The sequence below is a fragment of the Cucumis melo genome, chromosome 11 (assembly GCF_025177605.1).
Source record: "Cucumis melo cultivar AY chromosome 11, USDA_Cmelo_AY_1.0, whole genome shotgun sequence".
NCBI lineage: Eukaryota > Viridiplantae > Streptophyta > Magnoliopsida > Cucurbitales > Cucurbitaceae > Cucumis > Cucumis melo.
Genome location: NC_066867.1, coordinates 32794707 through 32815239, shown reverse-complemented (window position 1 = coordinate 32815239; position 20533 = coordinate 32794707). Strand labels below are relative to the sequence as shown.

General features: G+C 31.3%; 2 protein-coding genes across 7 annotated transcripts; both read left to right on the top strand.

The window, feature by feature from the left end:
• The first annotated feature begins 233 nt into the window (after positions 1–233).
• LOC103498930 (uncharacterized) lies at positions 234–10258 on the top strand. Of its 6 annotated transcripts, XM_008461754.3 has the most exons (20): positions 234–350; positions 618–1245; positions 2211–2405; positions 2781–2864; positions 3444–3503; positions 4518–4562; positions 4866–5065; positions 5148–5442; positions 5642–5751; positions 5817–5946; positions 6043–6222; positions 6294–6383; positions 6869–6931; positions 7064–7138; positions 7807–7857; positions 8255–8332; positions 8791–8925; positions 9032–9139; positions 9249–9314; positions 9908–10258. In XM_008461754.3, exons 2-20 carry the CDS (start codon positions 892–894, stop codon positions 10046–10048), a joined length of 2460 nt encoding a protein of 819 aa, XP_008459976.1. In that variant the 5' UTR covers positions 234–350; positions 618–891; the 3' UTR covers positions 10049–10258. The 6 variants fall into 6 exon arrangements, with proteins under 6 accessions (XP_008459976.1, XP_008459978.1, XP_008459977.1 ...); XM_008461756.3 differs by lacking the exon at positions 234–350 and having other exon boundaries at positions 378–1245; positions 5850–5946; XM_008461755.3 differs by lacking the exon at positions 234–350 and having other exon boundaries at positions 378–1245; positions 5829–5946.
• A 1627-nt stretch (positions 10259–11885) lies between these two features.
• Positions 11886–14095, top strand: LOC103498929 (E3 ubiquitin-protein ligase CSU1-like). Its single transcript, XM_008461753.3, has 2 exons — positions 11886–12238; positions 13378–14095. The coding sequence occupies exons 1-2, from the start codon at positions 12000–12002 to the stop codon at positions 14051–14053; spliced, it is 915 nt and encodes a 304-aa protein (XP_008459975.1). The 5' UTR covers positions 11886–11999; the 3' UTR covers positions 14054–14095.
• The last annotated feature ends 6438 nt before the right edge of the window (positions 14096–20533 follow it).

The following is a 20533-nucleotide window of genomic DNA, read 5'->3' as shown; positions in this document are numbered from 1 at the left end:
ATTTTGTTATATCTATAAATATTTTTAATGTATTTAACGTATTTAAAACAATTTTTCTATCCTTGTTTATAAGATAAAAAATATAAAAAATCTGACAAAATACTATGAAAATTTAATTATATTTGTGAAATTGATGCTTAAAACTTAAATTAGTTTTGATTATGAAAAATAATTAAATATTAATGGGAGAATTCCAATAAGAAAAAAAAAATGTGTAAGAACCTGAAGGTGCGGTCTCTCTTAAACATAAAACTTTCTTCTCTCTGTTTTCCTATTTTTGCTGAATTTCATTTTCCATCTCTCAGCGCCAACTTCCTAACTTAACATTCATTCATCCATCCATTCAACAGGTGATTTCTGCCATTCCCACCATTTTTTTTCTTCTTTCATGATTTCTCTTCCTTTTGTTTCTCTGCATTTTCTTTCCCATTTCTATGTTTCTTCGCTTGTCATGTTATCCTTCATCGTTTTCACTTCTGCAAATCCACCTGATTTATAAAATGCTTGATTTGCTTCTCTCATTATATTCCACCCCCTTTAGCCTCTTGTATGTGTTTTCTTCCCCCCCTTAACAGCTTCTGTATTCTGTTCTCTGTTTTTGTTCATTTTGGTAACAGGGGATTCGTGGGTTTTCTGCATGGAAGCATTCACGTGACGAGGTAGTAAGGATGGATTTTTGGGAATGTTTCAGCTTATTGACGAAATGGGGTTTGGTTAAATAGATGGATAAATGTGTTGGAGTGTAAAATTTGGGGTGTTCTTTGTTTTTTCTTTGAATGTGGGTATATTGTTTTGAAATCAGTTAAAGACTGAGAATGTGATGATGGAGAAAGCTGTTAAATGATGATAAAATGGTGCAATGAGCGTAAAAGATGAATTGATTATTTGAGAATGGAGATTAATGAAAATGGTGAATTGGTGGACGAGCGGCCTCCGTCGCCAATCTGGGTGTTGCAACAATTCTCGGAGGAGGCATTTAGGGTGGCTGGTGAAGCTCTAAATAGCGTCTATCATGGGGGAACCGGGCTACAGGAAATGGGGATGGGACATCGACGTGCTCGAAGTGAAGTTCTTAGTGCCAAACATAGAAGATCCAACAGTTTCCAGAGGTTGAAATCCCATGTGCAGAAAGCTTGGGGATGGGGAAGAGACACGCGGGATGAGGATTATGGCTTCTATCGTTTTGATCCTGAGATATTGGCAAACCAAAAACGTCAGTGGTATCAGTTTCACTCCAAATCTCTGGTATCTAATTGATTCCATATTTCTATATTCTTTCTACAACTTGGTTTTTTTTCCAGGTTTCGAAATAAAAGGTGGATATGTTTGTTTTTTTTTTTTTTAAAACAGAAAAAGAGATTATGTTTCTGAATGCACGTTTTGTATACGAGGTTTCATTGGCCTCTGGATGATGTTATATTATACTGATGCAATACCCTGCCTTTTTTCAATGCTCTCAATTATTTTCTCCTTCCACATGGTTTGTATTAGTTTGTAAATTAGTTGGACGTGACAAATCATTGGAATTACAGGGCTGTTCTGCTTGTTTGATATACATGATAGTCATCATCCACTGTCCTCTTATGGAATTTCCTATACAAATATGATTAGTTTGGATTAGAGTTAAGTTGGGTGTTTAACAAAAAATTATTCAGAGGAGGGTGGAACGACGTGACAGCTCTGCACTGTTGGATATATTAGAGAAAAATTGTGAGAGTATCTCAAATTTAGGAGAGATGTATATTTTTTAATACACACCTAACGGTTATTACGAAGCACCTACATTATGGTAGTCTCATTGAATAATTTCGCATTTGATGTTGTTACAATTAAGTAGGACAAATTTTTTTGAAACGGATACGGATCTCTCTATTAATAGATAAAAAGAGACAAATAACTCCAAGTACAAGAGGGTTGTACAAGAGCTAACAAAAATTAGGGATTAGTAGCTGCACCCTGACATTTCAGCTATGTTGACACTCCCGTAGGATAAGAAATGTATAACTTTCCAGTTTTATCTGGAGAAGGAGAACTGGTGCTCCAACAGGCATATTTAGTGATATAAAACAACAGTGTCTGCTAATTGCTTGGTCTTTTTAATTTCAATGAGCTCACCTGAGCAGGTTTTGTTAAGCTAAATATATCTACCATAGTTAGAAAAGAAGGAAAAGATTTGATACATTGAATTTTAATATGTTCGTATTTTATAGGACCTTGTGTATCAGGAGCCCACCTCTCTCTTTGAACATTTCATTATTGCTGGGCTCCATCCGGATACTAACCTTGAAGCTGTGGAGGATGCATTTGCTAAAAGGAAAAAATGGGAGTTACAAAGGAAAAATTCTGAGATAGATATCAGAATGGCAGAGCATAGAGGGCCATCTGTTCCCCTGTTGGAACCTCAGGTTAGCTATTTGGATTAGTAGTTTGTTAGAACTCTTCTATTTGTATTGTAGAATGATCCAGTATGTAGTAAGTTACTCTGTGCCTTTGCTATATCTATGAAGGATAGATATTTGAGATGCTTCATTTTTGTTTTGTTTATGTCTACTGAAAGTTTAGTTTGCTTAGAAATTTACTTCCACAAAATTTGGGATGAAAGTCTTGCAGACTGATATTGGTCCCCATATCTAGAGGACACGTTGTTTCATGTTTATTTTTGGCATCTTGCTACAGCAATGCAGTTGATAAGTACTTGCTTCGACAAGTTAGTCAACTATTGCGTTCCTGCATTTGTTGTTTATATATTAATGAAATTGCGGTTGTACTTGCTTTGACAGATACTTTTTAAGTATCCACCTGGGAAGAGGCTGCCTATGCGTATGAAGGATTTGTCTGCATTTTGTTTTCCTGCAGGTGTTAAGGTGAGCTATTATCCATCAGCCATAATGTGTTAAGGAAGGTTAGGCTGGTTGATTATTATTCATTATATGTTGATAACGTTTGACTAAATCTGGTGAAGTATATCTGAAGGTGTCAAGTTTTCCTCTCTATCGCCAAAACATGCTCTGTGTCATTTATATGTTGATCAACGTTTGAATATGAAATAAGCTGTTTGTTTACCAATCAATTGTTAAATACGACTGAACTATTGTTTTTGTGTGTTGCATATGTGAGTTATAACAATTTTTTCTTTGGGATTTACACCATTGATGAAAATTGAAATTCTTGAATGGGAAATAGTATTTAATGACAATTATTTATTGAAATAAATTAATACTTTCTTTAAGCTATCATCTTTCTCACAGTTTCTTTTTTGGATTATTGTGCATTAGTAAGTAGTTTAAATTTATGGTGCTCTTAACTTCTCAATGACATCACCTTATGAATCATTATGGCCTTAGATGTTTACTATTGACTTGGTTGTTTTAATTCGATCTATTTTCTGGTTATGTATCTTTACCGGTATAACATAATTTCACACACCGACTCTAATAATGCAGGCTCAATTGTTGGAGAGGACTCCATCACTCAGTGATCTGAATGAAATTGTCTATGGTCAGGTATCTGGTACCAGTATTAATGTATTTTGTGGTGCCAGCTTTGAGATTACTCGATCTAGTTTTTCTCTCTGATTCTAGGCGAGATTTATCTTCTGAACAGGGGCTTATATTTGTAAGATATCAACACTAAGAAAAGGGAAACCAGTTTTGCTGTCATAACCTTACCATAGATGGGTGGCGTTTTAACAGGGTCTTTTGGGATGGATGAAAATTTTTAAACCGTCTTCTGCATCTTTGTCATATATGGCAGCAAATGTTAATATATATTTTAGCCTTTATCATTCTGCTCTGTGTATCTTGTTCTGGCTTTTGGATATTTTGATACAAAATTTCATTCCAGCAAGTTGTATGAACGCTGGAACAATTTGATTCTCCCTTTCATGTTGTAGACATTTTTTAAAAAAAATTTGCATTTGGTTGTATTTATTTATGATGATTAGAGTTTTTGACCACATAAGAAATAGTAATGTCTGTAGCCTGCCCAAGTGAATCAACCCATTTAATAAATGTGTATTTCTGGCTTATGTTCAAGTGGGTCATATATTTAACTTTTTTGATCCATTCAGATATCCACTCAAAAACATATGCTAATGGAAGCCGTTTTTCAAATTCATGATTACGGGGTTATTTATTATGAAGTCCCTTGTGGTTGCAATGATCCGAGTTTTCTTTGTTTGTAGCTCTTAGCGTAGAGCATGTTTTATTATAAAAAGAAAGAATGAAAAAAAAAAACGTTGGAAATGGGAATTGGAAGGATGAATGTGCTAGACTGTTCCCGCCCTTGAAATTAGGATATTATTTATCCGTTGATTCAGAGAGGAAATAGAAAGTGTGTCGGCAAAGTTTTTTTTTTTTTTTTTTTTTTTTTTTTTTTTTTTTTTTTTTTTTTTTAAGTTTAGGCTGTTTTATCCTCTTTTGATCAGTAAATATATCATACTGTATTTATTGGTAAGCAGTTAATTTATTTCTTAGTTTCCAAAAACCAAATGATGCTAGCATCTTCTATTGACACAGGCACACTTGAAAAGAGATGATTTGGCATTTATTTTTTCCCTTAAGGTAAATTTTGTGATTGCTTCTTGAGCTCTTGTTGTTACCAGATATGCATCTATGTCAACCTATGGACGTTTTATTTTAGAATTTTCTTTGACGTTCTTGACTTTTAATGCATGGCCGCTAGTCATGAGTAATACAAGATTCATACACTTTTTTTATTTATGGTCGAGGAGTTTGCAAGTCTATGATAAGAAGTATAGTAGAGAGTTACTGCTTGGAAGTTTCTTTTATCTTTTTACTAACTTCCATATGTTTAGGTTGTAGAAGAAATTGAATGGTGGCTGAAGCTACTTTGTTTTCCTTCAGGTTGCCAACAATTCGACTCTTTATGGTGTATGCTTACACGTGCAAGAAATTGTTCAGAGGCCACCTTGTCTTCTAGGAATCTCAACTTCTCTTTCTCATTCTCCTGGACTAAGCAGCCGTTTTTTGGTTTCAGCACCTCGCTGCTATTGTCTGTTAACCAGAGTACCGTTCTTTGAGTTACACTTTGAGATGTTGAACAGGTTATCTTTATTTTTTTTTTCCTATGAAAGAACGATCCTTTTGGAATCTAAATAACTCAACCTTTTTTGTTATGGTCTGCAGCATTATAGCCCAGGAGCGTTTGAATCGAGTAACTCAGTTTATCAGTGAAATTTCTCTCACTGATTCTGTGCCATCAGCGCCAAGGTCGAATCAAAATGGGAATGTTGATTCTCCTGAAAGGAAGTCTTCCGGTGATTGGATGACGTCGGCAATACCTATTCACAGTGCAGTTACCCTTACTGCTGCTGCTGCAGGAATTATTTCTGATGATGAGATCTTAACCTCTTCAGTGAAGATGGTGGAACCTCAATCTCCTGAAAGTTGTACAACCAGTCATGCTTCAGAATTGAGTCAAGTAAGCAAAACCAAAATGATTGATTAAGATTTCCTTTACGATGTTTTGAGCCTGAGAAAATTCTCATTGTACCAGTGTAGAATTATTGCAAGAACACTTCTAAGAGATCTCAATTAACACTAGATGCCGTGTGTTGTTCCTTTTGTATTTATCATTTGGTGATTGCTGAGGATATAACTGTTTTCAATTTTTTGACAAGCTGGAAAGAACTAATGGAAGTTGTGAGAGTGGTCACCTCTGGTCAGAGATGTCTTTCTCATCAAGGCATCGCTCATTCGAGCGCATAGGGAGTTCTGAATCCCTATTCAGGTGGTGGATTTATCCTGATATCTAATATGCTTATATATTGTTAATACAATATACCTTTTGCCCAGTACCAATTTCAGTGATATCAAATCATATGGCAGTCCAGCTAGAAGTATGGTTTCAGAAGATGAGGATGATGATCTTTTTCCAAGCTGCGAAAAGGAATTCGGTGATGACTTGATAATGGAATGGGCTAGGGTTAGTTAATTTTGATTGCTAATTTTCCTTCAATAACTAATTCCTTTCTTTACCAAATTTCATCTTTTCATTGGCTCAACGGTTTTATTATTATAGGAGAATAAGTACGATGTGCTGCAAATAGTCTGCGGTTATCATTCTCTTCCTGTTCCTGAAAGGGGATGCGACTTATTTTTCCAACCTCTAGAACATTTGCAATCTATTGAATATAGAAGACCTGCCATTTCATCACTTGGATTTTCTGAAAGTTATCTAGACTTATTGAACCCTGTTGAGGTATTTCTCTTGTTCGTCATGGTTTTTAGGGCGTGTTTCACGTCACTTTATGGAGTGATTATATTTGATAGGTCAAAGCAAAGTTGGCTACAGCTGAAGAAACTCTTGCTCTGTCAATATGGACAACGGCCACTTTATGCCGGGCTCTCTCTCTTGAATCTGTGAGCACAATGCTTTTCACTTGATTCTGCAGGTTCAAAAATTTTGCTATTCTATTAGTTTCAGAATGAATTCAACTTGCTTGCAGATTCCGTTAATTCAATTAACTTACTCAAGTAGATGGTTATTTTGTCAGTTTATATTGTTCTCTTATCATTTTCCCTGCTCATAAATGCTTCCTCGCTACTTCATTTCTTTTTACGTGCAATATTTATTTCTCATAAAGATCCGTTTCTCTATTTGGAACTACTTGAGGCAATAGAGAGATCCAGAGCTTCTTGACAGCCAAAAGTAAAATAGAATAGAAAAACTGAAGTGCTCAATTTTGGTTGAAGTATGTTTATTTCAAGCTTTTGGTACTCTTGTTTCATGAACGCAAGTTTTTTGTTTTCTTTCCCCCCCTCTATATCAGGTAGGTATAATAAGCAATTTATACCATACTTTGGTAGTGAATGCAGGGAAGACTGATGAAATTTTGTCTTTTCAGGTTTTGCAATTGATTGCAGGGATTTTGCTAGAAAAACAAGTGATAGTAGTGTGTCCAAACATGGTAATATGTCCTATTTTTTTGGTTCACTTATAATCTCGTGCTTAGTTTTTTTGTATCTAACTCTTCATTATTCCGACTACTTTGAACTTTTTTATTTGATTTGATTTTCATTGAGTATATCAATTAATGCAGGGTCTGCTTTCAGCTACAGTGCTATCCGTTGTTCCTTTGATTTGTCCTTTCCAATGGCAAAGTTTATTACTTCCGGTGAGTTCATTGGGCAATTTTCAAATTTTATTCATTTGTGAACCACCTTATTAATATTAATAATAACAACCATGTGTATTTTCTTTCACAAATCAGAGGTTTTTATATGGTTATGGAAATGGCCCAACTATTTCTCAAGGGTTTGAAGTGAAGTGCATGTGGCATGCGCTCCTTTTTTTTTAACACTAAAAAATACTCTTACAAGTATAATGTCTCCCAACTCTCTCTAACAGCTCTATTCTGTTAGAATCTTCATTATTTTATTAATGCCAATATTATCTTCTTCAACATCTAAAGAAAATATTCGCTTAAGATTTTGAGAGTTATTGTGCTTTAGTTGTCTCATGTTTTTAAAAACATTACTTTCTGAAACAAAAGATTTAACAGTTATGTTTGCTTCTCCATAGGACACGGTGGTTATTTCTGGAAAGCATATTCCGAAGTAATTGATACTTGTCTTTCTTATACATTCTATTTAATAGTTCGAATCCATAGTGCTAGTTCTAAAATTCAAAAACATGGGCATGGATAGTATTTTAAGAGAAGCCTCACTGTTCTTGCAAATTTATAAGAGGAATGCAGTACTTGCTTAGTATTTTATTATGTTGTCTTGATTGAAATGGAAATCTAGAATTTCCATGGGTTATGATCATCCTGAAACTTTTCAGGTTCTACCAGGAAGAATGTATGATCTCCTTGATGCCCCCGTTCCCTTTATTGTGAGTGATCGATTTTTCTTTTATCTAAATTCTTGCACATATCTAAATTCTAACTTTTTAGGGCCTCCAATTTCTAGCTGATTATAGGCTGTCCATTTTGAAAAGAATGGAATGTTATATTTCAAACCAAAATATCACCTTGATAGTGATACAATGAACTATATGTTTAAAGATCTTTCAATGGAATAACAACATGCAATTCTCTTATTATTACTTTTCATTGAGGAAGTATTGTTTCCTAAATTTGTTGATCCTAAAATTTAGGTGCCTATGATCGTGAGATTCAAGTATGAAATAGAAAGTTCATTGATATATAAGTTTGAGCAAATCAGTCAAGTTTTGTTAATGAATCCAAATTGTTTCTTAATGATGACTTCCCCTTTCGATAATTTTCCAGGTCGGTACACTAAATAGACCAACTGATGTAAAGATGAAGACGTCTAATCTAGTTGTTGTTGATATACTTAAGGATCAGGTTAGCTGGATATTTGTCTATCCTTTTGTTTCTCCACTGCGTTTATGTATCAATCAGGTTCTAAACGCCATTCTTATTCTGCCTTTATTTTCTTTCCCTTTTTTAATAATGAAAAAAGGGACTACACTACATTGACCCAACTGAGATGGTCCCAAAATTATGCTAACAATCTCATCTCAACTTGTTAAACCCTAAAACCAAAGGAAACTTACAAGATACATAGTCGTAGATGCCCAGGATGGTAATAATCGTTAACCTTTATGACTTATTTGAGCATGGCTACTGAAAACTGTTTAAAAAATGCCGAAAACTGGTTCCTAAATTTATTTTCAAACAATCCTTGTTGGTTTGGTTTCCGACGTTGTTTTACCAACTGATATAAAGTTTTCCGTTTTAGTTTGTTTCCCTACTCCTTCAAGATTATAGCATTGTTGGCATTCAATTCTCTGCTTCTTCAGGTGAAAACATGTAGCTTACCAACACTTCCACGATACAGAGAGCTAGCCTCTAAACTAGGCCCCGTCCACGCTAAATTGGCTAACAAGAGTTCAATAGCCAAAAAGCATCCTGTATATTGGTGCAATGAATCTCAGGTTATTATGGATTGTTGCATTCTAGCAGACTTGGCAATTTGCTTTTCTTCTAGTCCCCATGCCTTCTGCTTCTACTCAACACTTAAGATGTAACTTCAATTTGCAGACTGAATGTGCCGCCCGGTTTTTGAATGTCATGAGGCAATACATGGAGTCATTGTGTTCAAATCTTAGATCTCATACAATTACTAGTGTCCAATCAAATAACGACAGGGTCAGCAAATCTACATTCTGTTTTACTTTCCATATCGAATGCCCCATAACCAACCGAGTGAACCTGAATGATAACTATGAAACTTAGCTCTTTATGTTTATGATTTCAGGTTTCTTTACTTCTTAAGGATAGCTTTATTGATTCCTTTTCTAGTAAGGACCGACCATTTGTTAAGGTGATCTCCAATTCTCAGCTTGATTTCTTAGTCGCTTATATGATATACTTTTAGCTGAACCATATGTGCATCATATTTTTATCATGTTACAACTATCTTTCTGCTAGGTCAGGTTAACAAAAGAACTTCCTAAAGGTGGCAAAAGTATATATATATTTTTTTTCTTTTTGTTTTTGCTTCTAAAATGTGCCTAGTAACATAAATCATTTAAATTACTTCTTGGTCAAACGGCTGGGCCAGAAAGGGTTCACTTTTTATTTTTGCTAATTAAAGAAATCAAACTCGACTCAAAATGGGTGCCTCTATATTGATTGCTCTTTGGCACAATAGATTTGTGCTTTGGTCATTATTCCTGTTAATTCTTTATGAACTCTACTTTACTGGGAGCTAACAATGTTCAATGAGATCTGCTTCATTTTGTATTTTCTATTCTGAAATGAGTTGCACTGGACAAACTATAATCTAGTTCTCGAAACCAAGGTAAAAAAAAAAACTTTAGTATATTCAAGATTTGTTTGATATTTGACGCCAAGGGATTGAAAATGTGGTATTCTGTGGCAATGATCTGATGATTTGGTTGGTGAACTTTGCAGCTATTAGTAGACACACAGCTGTTCAGTGTTCTTACGGATTCTCGATTAGCGAGCTTCGAAAATGGGTTCTGTGAAGTAAATGTACCAACAGCACCAATGGCAGAACCAGAAGTACACAAGGTGCAGATGAAGAAACCCTGAGGGGTTTTGATTTAGAGCCAATATTAATGAAGATAACTATAACTACTGATTCCTGAAGTGTTTTTAGGCAAGTCAGTTTTGTAACATAACATCATAGTAACAATGAAAATATCCTAAGTTTTTTAGTGAGGATATACATATGTAAGGATGTGAAAATTCATGTAAATGTTGGTTACTCTAAATTCAACAATAAACAAGTTGATTGATGCAGATACTGATTGTTCTATAATAAACAAGCAAAATTTCATGGGGGCTAATTAATTTGTCTTTTTCAATTTATTTTTTATTTCTATTTTTATTTTTTGAATCATTAATAATCAATTGGTACAATCAAGTCTACTCACATATTGTGTCAGTATTTAAGCACAATTTTAACAATTTCTATCTAAAACTAACAGGAATGTCTGTTTTAACCATTTTTAAAGTTTAAAGAGTATTTTTTAAACACAAACTACAAATTTTAAAGGGACGATTGTTTTGTAAGACTGAAGTTCGGGCATCTTTTTTTAAGTCAAAGTCAAGGAAATGATTTGAATGTATAAATAGGATAAGGAAACATGTAGTTGATATAATGTAAGTGTTTAGTAACTTAAAGATTGGGTTGGTCAAAAAACGTATCCATAAACTCTTGGATCATCCCTCATTCATGTAGTGTTTTGAGACTTCGTTTTGTATATATAGATTCTAAATAAGGCTTGCTTTTATCCTTTTTTTTTCTCTCTCTCTTGCAAGAAAATAAAAGACTTGGGCAAGTAGTGAATATTACGATGGTAGAAATTAATATGCTACTATGAGCATCCTTGAAATCCCAATGCTATAGAGTTATAAGTTCTTTTATATATAAGATAAATTAAAGTATACATTTAATTAATTGAGATGGTCACGAAAAAAATAATAAAATAAAACCAACATATTATAATTAATGTTACCACATCCATGTAGTTGGGTGTAAAAATTTCTCTATATAGACTTTGAAATGAAAGATTTGGTTTTTTTTTTCTAGATAAAATGACTAAAGCTTGGACATATTCAAACTCAAAGTCAAGTAAACACATATTGATATATCTAGAATTTCATATTAGAAGCACGGCGGTTAAATGTTTTTTTTGAGAAAAAGATAGATTTTGGTTCAATAGGTGCACTCATAACAATCTCATCCTTTAAAGTATTTGGATGAACTTTTCCATATTCCAAATTAAAATAGGTTAGCAACTTTTCAATCCTGTGCTTTTATCGAGTTGAAAACTCATAAGATAACTAAACGAGACTTCTTAAAAAAACAAAACAACATCATTTTCAAGAAAAAAAAAAAGGTTATTGTCAAAAAGATTTTGCTGTTTTCCAAAACTTGTTTTTGTTTTGCAAAAAAATCGGACTCTATTCGTAAACACACTGAAATGTATTTATTATATTTACGACATGTGCGATGTATTTTTACGTTTTTCGATACATTCAACATATTTTTGTTGAATATGTAATTTACTTACCTTATTATCTCTTTCAAAACTTCTTATCGATTAGATTTTGCGTAAACATTACAATAAAAATGTCTTCAAAAGTTCATAACAAACATGATACATGCCTTTTTTTTATTATTATTATCATTATGATTATATAAAAAAAAAAACACAAGAAGGATTAAAAATAAAAGAATTTTTAAAAAATAGATAAACTATTTAGGCTTTAGAATAAGATCATTAAAAAAAATTATTATATATTTTATCAAATATTCTATTTTTTATAATTTTTTTAAAGTAACAATATTATTTAAAATAAAAAATATAAATAGACTATTTATTTATTGATTAGCCCTATAAAAGAAACCCGACCCGAGTCGGAAAAGGGGAATTTCGCTCCATACATATATACTTTCTTCTTGGTCTCATCTCATCGTCTTCTTCTTCTTCTTCTCCAAATTCTTTGATTTTAATTGTTAATTAATTCCATAAGTATGCCTCAGAGACACTCGAAGAACAATAACGATTTAGCCTTCTTCACCTATGATGAGAAGCGGAAGCTCGGCTACGGAACCCAGAAAGAGAGACTTGGTAAGGATTCCATCAAGCCCTTCGATGTCTGTTGCTTATGCTTGAAACCCTTCATTGACCCCATGTGCTGTCAAAGGGGTCACACCTTTTGTAAACAGTGCATTCTTGAGTGCCTTTTGGCTCAGAAGAAGGATAATCAGAGGTATGTTACGTTTGCATGCATAACATGTATGTCTGCATTTGATTGTTTGTTTGTTTTTTCGTGTGTGTGTGTGTGTGTGTCTCCCTACCCTAAGTTTGAAGAATCTGTTGTTGATTTGGTATTCAAAAAGTGAAATTTTTATCTTTATTTCTGGTCAATTCACTTGGAGCATGATGGGTGGGTTTTTAAAATATGAGATGTTACTAACCATAATGCTGTGACCTAATGCCCAATTTGAGTGAATGTAAATAAGATAGGATTTTGAAATGATGGGTTGAAGTCCTGTGACCAGCTACAAATGTAGTAGCGTTAGCAGTTGTTTCTAGCAAGAGATGTTACTATGTTGCTGATGCTATCCTCTTGAAGGATTTGGCAAAAAGGAACAACATTAGCAATGTTCTCAACAAAAATGAGGACCCAAATCTCTGCAAGCGAAGTTTTCACTCGTCTTACGAGCTTAATGACCTCCAGCGCGTCAAATCCTAATTCAATAAGAAGGCTATTAACGAACCACTTCTGCTCTATCGCTCACAAACCTTCAACAGTGCTTCCGCTTCTAGAAAACTGACACTCTTACACATTTGGGGGAATTTGCAACCCCAAGAATTGCTTGACCCTCTTGCTTATGCCTAATGTATTTTTTTCATTTTCCACAAACCCCTCCATTGCCCTTATACTTCTACTAAAAAAATATTTGATACAATCGACAATAGATGTATTCCGTATAATGAAGATTAAAGAACATTTTGAGGAATGTGCAGGCTGTATTTCCCAATTTTCCCTTGAGGAGTTCTACTTTTCATGAGGTTTTAGCGAAAGCTAGTAAAAAAAAAGAGAGAGAGGCGTGAATTTAGTGGGAAAAAGATGTTCTAGTATTGATTGACTAATATGCTGGGTCTTTAGTTTAACAATTAGCTGCTGAATATGAGGCTTATAATTGATATTAAATATTATACTTGCTAATGTAATAGGACAATTGATACATTTTAAGAAGTGCATGTTCTAAGTTTGAGAAACACTAGAGAACAGCGTACTAGGTTGTAAATTTTCCTTTTTTGATGCTTATGCAATTGGGTCCGTTTGTTAAACCATCATGAAAACCCTTCAAGCCTCACGAGCATGTTTTGTTAACCCTGCAGGAAGCTTGCTGCATATACTGCTCAACAAAAGCAAGAGAAGGAAGAAGCAGAAGAGAAGTTAATGCAGCAAAAAGCTAGAGAACTCGATGCATTTGATCAACAAAACCATGGTGCTGTACCTCAATACAACGATCGAAACCAAAGTCGGGATAAGAATGGTTTCCATGGGGCAAATAGTGTAAAAGTCACATCTTACGAAGAAGAAGCACTTCGAACCATGAAAGCATTTTGGCTGCCTTCAGCTACACCAGAAGCTCCTGTTAAAGCAGGAGCTCCTTCAAGCAGTACATTCTGTCCAGAAGGTAATGAGAAACTTAAGCTAAAGTCCCTTTTTCCTATACATTTCACAGAAGACAACAGTGAGCAAAAGAAATCAAAATCTTATGATGTTTCATACATCTGCCCCAGTTGTAAGGTTACTCTAACAAACACGATGTCTCTTGTGGCCTTAAGTACATGTGGACATGTCTTTTGTAAGAAATGTGCTGATAAATTTATGGCAGTGGATAAAGTTTGTCTTGTATGCAATAAAGGATGTAAAGTAAGGGATTTGGTGAACTTGGAGAAAGGAGGTACAGGGTTTGCTGGCCATGGGGATTCACTTGAAGCAAGAGACTTCAAGCATTTAGGAAGTGGTTCTGGTTTGGGGCTTGTGAGGCCTGCTATGAAGACTTAAGAATCATTTATTTTATGAAATTTAAACCACTTGTCTGATCTACTTCATGATTGTGATTTTCTTCCACGATCCCTTTTACCCTTTTTACTTAAATAATTAGTATGTGAATTTGTAAAATGGAAATATCAGCAAGGATCTTTCAAAATGATATATCCAATGATCGTAAGTTCACCTTCGAGGCCATGTTTAAAGAGTTTTGTTTTCACTAATCTTTTTTTGTCTTTTCATTTTCTGGAGTCCAATAATTGTAGGTGTAGGGTTCACCATTGACTTTACGTAGTAGTTAGTACCTTATTGAATTATGTTCAGATTGGACATAAATGTTATTTACTTTCAATTCTTGTCATAAAACTCAGATATTAGCATCCTTCACTAAAGCATCTTTATATATTGTTGAAAATTTAAGAAATCGCCATAAGACTCATAGAATATCACAGACGAAGTTATTCGAAATCAAAGAATTATATCAAAGAATGGTAAGAGTAGCAATATCGTTACCTAATCAGTCAAAATTAAGCATACAAAGTAAGCTTCTTGCTTTTATATATAAGATTAAAAAATAAAAATTCAAAGGGAACAATTGACCCTTGCAATTTACAGTCTTGCAAAGACAAAAATCATATTTAAAATACAATACTAATTCTACCTTTTTTTATTTTATATTTCTTTATTGGCATGAAATCTTTTAATAAATTATTATTACTATTATTGTCGTTGGTCGTCGAAAGATCAATTCTATTCAATAGGACAAGGTTTTCCATCAAGGGTAGAGGACACACAAACTTAGAAAAACAAGAATCCTTGAAGAAAAACTTGTGGCCTAGAAAACAAGAAGGGAGACCTTTTTTAATTTGATATCAACAAATTATTGGTTTGAAATTTTTGTATGGGCAGAGTAATTGAAGTGAATTACAAAAGAGAATTATACAACTCCTATGAAAATAAAATGTAATGTCATGTTTTCGTTGGAAGTTGAATACAAGACCTCCTAATTGCTAAACGGGTGTTCTAAGCAATTGAGCTATTAGAGCTTTGTTTAGCAAAAATACTATTTTTCTTTTTAAAATGTAACTTAGGAGCACAATTCTCCTTAAGACAAGTCTACTCTAAAAAACTATCAAAAAGTACGAAACCCGTTACAAAGAAATCGTGAAAAAAAATAGTTATCAAACAAATGAACTTATTATACTTGAGTCAACAATAAGAGAACTAAGTGTGTTGCAATTAGGGGTGACATCGATCCAACTGTTGTCAGTTTAGTAAATGTTCAAAAACGATTTCAACCACGAAGGAGTACAAACTGACTGTTGATCGATTAATTGGTCGATTTAAGCCTTTGATATGTTTTAAAAATGTTGCCGGTTTATATTTTTTTCGAACCAACATTGATTAAATCTCTCCTTATCTTCGATTGACTGCCTTCGGTTCAGTTTTTTTAATCTATCATCTTCACCTTAGTTACATTCCAATCAAATAAATTAGATTTTCATAATTAGAAATCGAAGATATTGATTTGGGGATGACATTTTGAGACAATCAAATTAGTTTATGCCCTTTTCCTTTGACTTTTTCCATGTTTCTTTTTTTATATATTTTTCTTCAAATGTTGATGTAGCCATTATTTTATGCATTGAGTTATAGATATATTATATTATTGAGTCTCATTTACTATTAGTATCATAATTTATAAAGACGTTTTATTGTGCTCACGAGAGATATGGTAAAACGTGCATAATTGACCAATAAAAACAAATCGTTTCTCCTCAACATCAACATTGGTATTATCAAGTTATTGAATTGTATAGTTTGTTGGTTAAATCAGGTCCTCAAAACTTTATACTATGACCAATCGATTTTTCCATTAGCATTATTCGTTTACTTACACCTAACTATCTTTCAAAGTAAGCCTTTTCAAATGTAAGAGCCGAAGATTTTAATCAGAAAAATCAAACCAAGAGGCTAACTCCAATTGAGTGAATAGGGCATCGATCATTATTTCAAATATTGGTGTTAATTCGACGAGATTGAAAAAGGGCTTACTAGTCCTAATTGGACCATTCTATTTAGTCGAATTCTACTTTTAATATGATGCACGAATTATTCAAATATGTTGACAAAATTTATGAAAAGGAAGTGCTATGACAAAGCCAATTCTAATAAACATATCAAACATAGGATTCAGTCTATTTTCAACCGATGTAATTTTTTCTAAATAATGGTAAGAAAAATATGTTTTCCATTTCTATTCTTCTTGGTTGAATAATTGATTTGATTAATTTAAAATACGAAATCAAGTTTGAAGCCTTAAAATCCCTAAAGTGATAATACTTACTTTAACAACTAGTTGAGTTATACTCACGTGTTACTCGTTAATTAGATTATTTAGGATACTTGAAGTCGGAGATGACATTAAAGACAAGTTATGGAAATAATAAATTTAAATTAATATGGAGAGAAAATTTTTTATAAAAAATAATACCTAAAGTAGGAAAAAAAAAAGTTAATTTCATAAAAGTTAATATAAAGAAAAAAAATAGTAAATTTGACAAAAAAAAAATATACTTTCATAAAAAAAATAAATTAATGAATTTTTGTATGTTATTGATTTTTCCACATGAAGCGTAAATAATTTATCTCTTTTCTTATTTTTAGAAAAACCACTCGAATAAGTGTGTCCAAAAGAGATGAGAGACAGATTTTTTTTAAAAGCAAAAAACAAAAATCAAATAAATAAACGACAATTGTTAGGCATAGTAAAAAATGAAACTATTTACAAAATATATGAAAAATTTTAAATACGCCCAAAGTTCGATCGGTGAATAATCTCAAATATTTTGTTATTTTTAAAAATGTCCCAAAAAAAAAAAGATAATTAATATATGATTGTTTAATTTCTAGGCCAAAATTAATTTAAAACATTTTTCTTAAATTCGTTACCAAAAAGGCCTAATTTATCTTTTTCTTCTTTTTTATTTTTTAATAATAGTATTAGTAGTCAATATTTTGAAGCCAAACAGTCATTATTGACCTTAATTTTTATTTTTAATAATAACTTTAGATTTTAAGTCATTTAAGAAAAAATTTATAAAACAAATACAAAACAAATTAATTAATCCCACAATATGGAGTACATTTTATTTGACCAAAATATTTCTCAAACATAAATTCAAATGCAATTCTGTTGAAAAAAAAAAGTACAAAACAGTATTTTAAAAAAGATAAGGTACTTTTTTTTTTCTCTTTTTTGTACAAAATAGTACAAAATTATTTTTTCTATTTATTAGACCCCACTTACAAAACATTTTATTAATTAGACCTAGAAGAGAAGTCATTGGTTTCTAATTTCTTTTTTCTTTTTTAAAAAGAAGAAAAATAATAATAAGGTAGTTGAGAAAAATTAAAAAAGGGTGGGGTATAGGTATTCAACATCAACTTAATTTAGCTTTGGTAGTTAGAAATTTCATAACTCATAAATAATATCATCAAACCTTTTTTTTTTATAGGAATATCATAAAAATAGAAAAACGAGTGTAATAAATTTTATATTTTAGTGATTTTATTCTATGGAACGTAAATAGTTTGTTAATTTTTGGAAAGAAAAAAACCTTTTTCATAACTACTTTTGTATAATCAATATGGACGTCGAAGTTTAATTCTCTTCCCAAAGTACTCAGTTCAATATCTTTTCAAAATTTATAAACAAAATCGATAGATTTAGAGAGTACGAAAAGTATGATATCTTAAAATATATAAACCAAAAGCTTAATACCGTAAAACGTAGAGACATTTACAAATATAATAAAGTAAACTAAAATATTTACAAACTATAGCAAAATTTTGAATTATATTAATGATAGAAATTGATAATCTTTCATCACTGTTTATCAATGTCACTCATGTAAGTATATCAGTTTCTATCGATATTTGTTAATAAAATTTAAAATTTTGATATATGTTATAAATATTTTATCAAATTGAGTGTCCTCCACAATTTTCGGAGGAAATAGAAATTAGATATAAAAGTTAAAAAAAAAAAAGAGAAAAAGAAATTAAATATATAATTTATATTTTATGATAGTTTTTGTTTACGGAAAGAGAGAGATTGTTAATGAAATAAGAGAGAGTACGGAAAAAGCGACATTATGATAAGAAATGAATAGCTACGTGAGGGGCCCAGTGAGAAAACGTGCGCATTTCCCTCTCACCGTCAATTTCAATTTACTAAAATCTGAAAGCATTCAATTTTTAATACAACTGCTCTTTCAAAAATTATAAATGCAATTATTTAAAATTATTTACTTTAATCAATTATTTATTAATTATTTTTTTTTTGTTTATTTAAAAATATTGAATTGGTAGAAATTAATTAAGACGATTCACTTATGACATGGTTGGGACTAAAAATGGAATGAACTATAATAGTTCGCTGTTTGTTTGTGACAATGTTTAGTTCTAGTTGGAAATTAGGATTAGGATTTAAAATAACACATACGGTCTTACTATTATTCAACTATGGGCTATTTGTTTTAAGATTAGAAAGTTCATCAAGCTATTTTTGGACACCGTCTTCGGTGATCGTCTCTGTCCAATCTCCATTGACGAACTTCTGACAATTAGCTTCAATGACCATTGATAACCAACATTTAATCCACACTTATCAACCTTGAAAAATGTTTAATAAAAATAATTTTAGGGATTAGATCAATCTCTAGTGATTGTCGTTAGCCAATCTCCAACTACCACCTCTCGTGACTCCATTGGCGAACTTTCGAAAACCAACTTTGCTGACTATCGACAACCAATATTCGATTGCTATTGATCAACCTTGGAAACGTTTAATAAAAGAATTTAGGATTAATTGGGCTAATTTCTTGTGATATTCGCTAGACAATCTCTTGTCACCACCTCTGGTGTCTCAATTGACGAACTTTCGACAACCATCACCATCAAACAATTTTTGAAAATTTTTAATAAAAATATGTTATGTAATAAACAAAAGAAACCTATATGGCCAAATACTTTTTTTGAATGAAAAAAAAGTTTTAAAACACATTTATGTTTTTATTTTAAAAAGTTTGTATACAAAATTATTAAATAAAAATGATTTTAAAAAAAATATTTTTATTTGTTTAACTATAACAATATTTTTAAAAATACTCTTTATGTTTTTTATCTTTTCATTTTCGAGGTTTTTATAAATTACTGTTATTATTTTTAAAAAATTACTTCCCATTTCTTTATTGTTTTAAATTTAACGTTTCCTTCCTTTTAAAGGATCATGTTAATATATACATATAATTATCAAATAAACATCACAGACTTTGTATCAAATTTTGGTGGTTTTCCAGAAAAATTGTGAGTAATTGCGCTTTTAAAAAAATTAGTTCTAAAATTGAGTAAATAATTGTTTAATAAATTTAAGTCTCAAACATAGGTATTATTATTTGGTAAATAAACACTAAATTATATCACTTTAGCTATTATAATAAGACCAATTACTAAAACTTTTATTTTCCTAATATACAATTTTAGATAATTTTTTGAAATGATATATTTTATTTACTCTAAATTAATTTTAAAATATTAAAAATAGCTATATTTTGAAATTCCAAACGTAGACTAATTAAAAAATATAAGTCAGATAGATTATTTTAAGAAATAATTTTAAATGGTAAAATTTTTCTTATTGGAAATAAATTGGTCAAGAGAAACGGTCAAAATTAAACATTTGACAAAATCTTTACCATTCATAAAAAATTAAGTTAATAAATTTTGTCGTTTTGTCTTATACATTGTAAATAATTTATCAAATTTTTTTATTTAAAAAAAGACCTTATATAAAACAATCGTTTTAATGATAGATATAGAATTAATCGACGTGATGATATTCACATTGTTTTAAATAATTTCCCATAAGTGAAACAGCAAAATAATCAAACAATAATGGAACTCTGCCTCACATGCATTATATCAAATTTTTGTTGTGGTTTTCTTTATAATTTAAATGGTATTTATTCAAAGTTGATTATTATAAATTAATTATTAATTGCAATGTACTTTTTCAAACTTAATAAATTTTAACAAATATATTTAGATAATATTTTATTTCATCTTAACTATTTAATTATTATATGGATGCTAAATGTAATTTGCTTTCAATAATTCTTGAAATTAGTTTTAGATTAATCTCATCGAGTGACAAAATAGAAATCTATTATTGATAATATATTTTTAATATTTATTTGAATCCACGCAGTAGTTTTTGTTATTATTGGCTCAAAAATAATCCGATAAATTATTGGCATGAATTATTTTTTAGAATAATTTAAAATGAATCATCATTAATATGTACTGAATAAATTAATTAATTTCATACATAAATTATTAAAAAATTGAATATTTTACAAAATATTTAACAAAAAACTTTGTTTTTTTAGTAATTTTGTGATGGGAAGTGGAAATAATTTATCGATTAAATCT

Excerpts from the sequence above, each read along its gene's own strand:
- LOC103498930 (XM_008461754.3), top strand. The coding sequence starts at position 892 with ATGGAGATTAATGAAAATGGTGAATTGGTGGACGAGCGGCCTCCGTCG. Across the intron at positions 1,246-2,210 it reads AGTTTCACTCCAAATCTCTG|GACCTTGTGTATCAGGAGCC; the intron begins GTATCTAATTGA and ends CGTATTTTATAG. Across the intron at positions 7,139-7,806 it reads GGCAAAGTTTATTACTTCCG|GTTCTACCAGGAAGAATGTA; the intron begins GTGAGTTCATTG and ends GAAACTTTTCAG.
- LOC103498929 (XM_008461753.3), top strand. The coding sequence starts at position 12,000 with ATGCCTCAGAGACACTCGAAGAACAATAACGATTTAGCCTTCTTCACC. Across the intron at positions 12,239-13,377 it reads CAGAAGAAGGATAATCAGAG|GAAGCTTGCTGCATATACTG; the intron begins GTATGTTACGTT and ends TTAACCCTGCAG.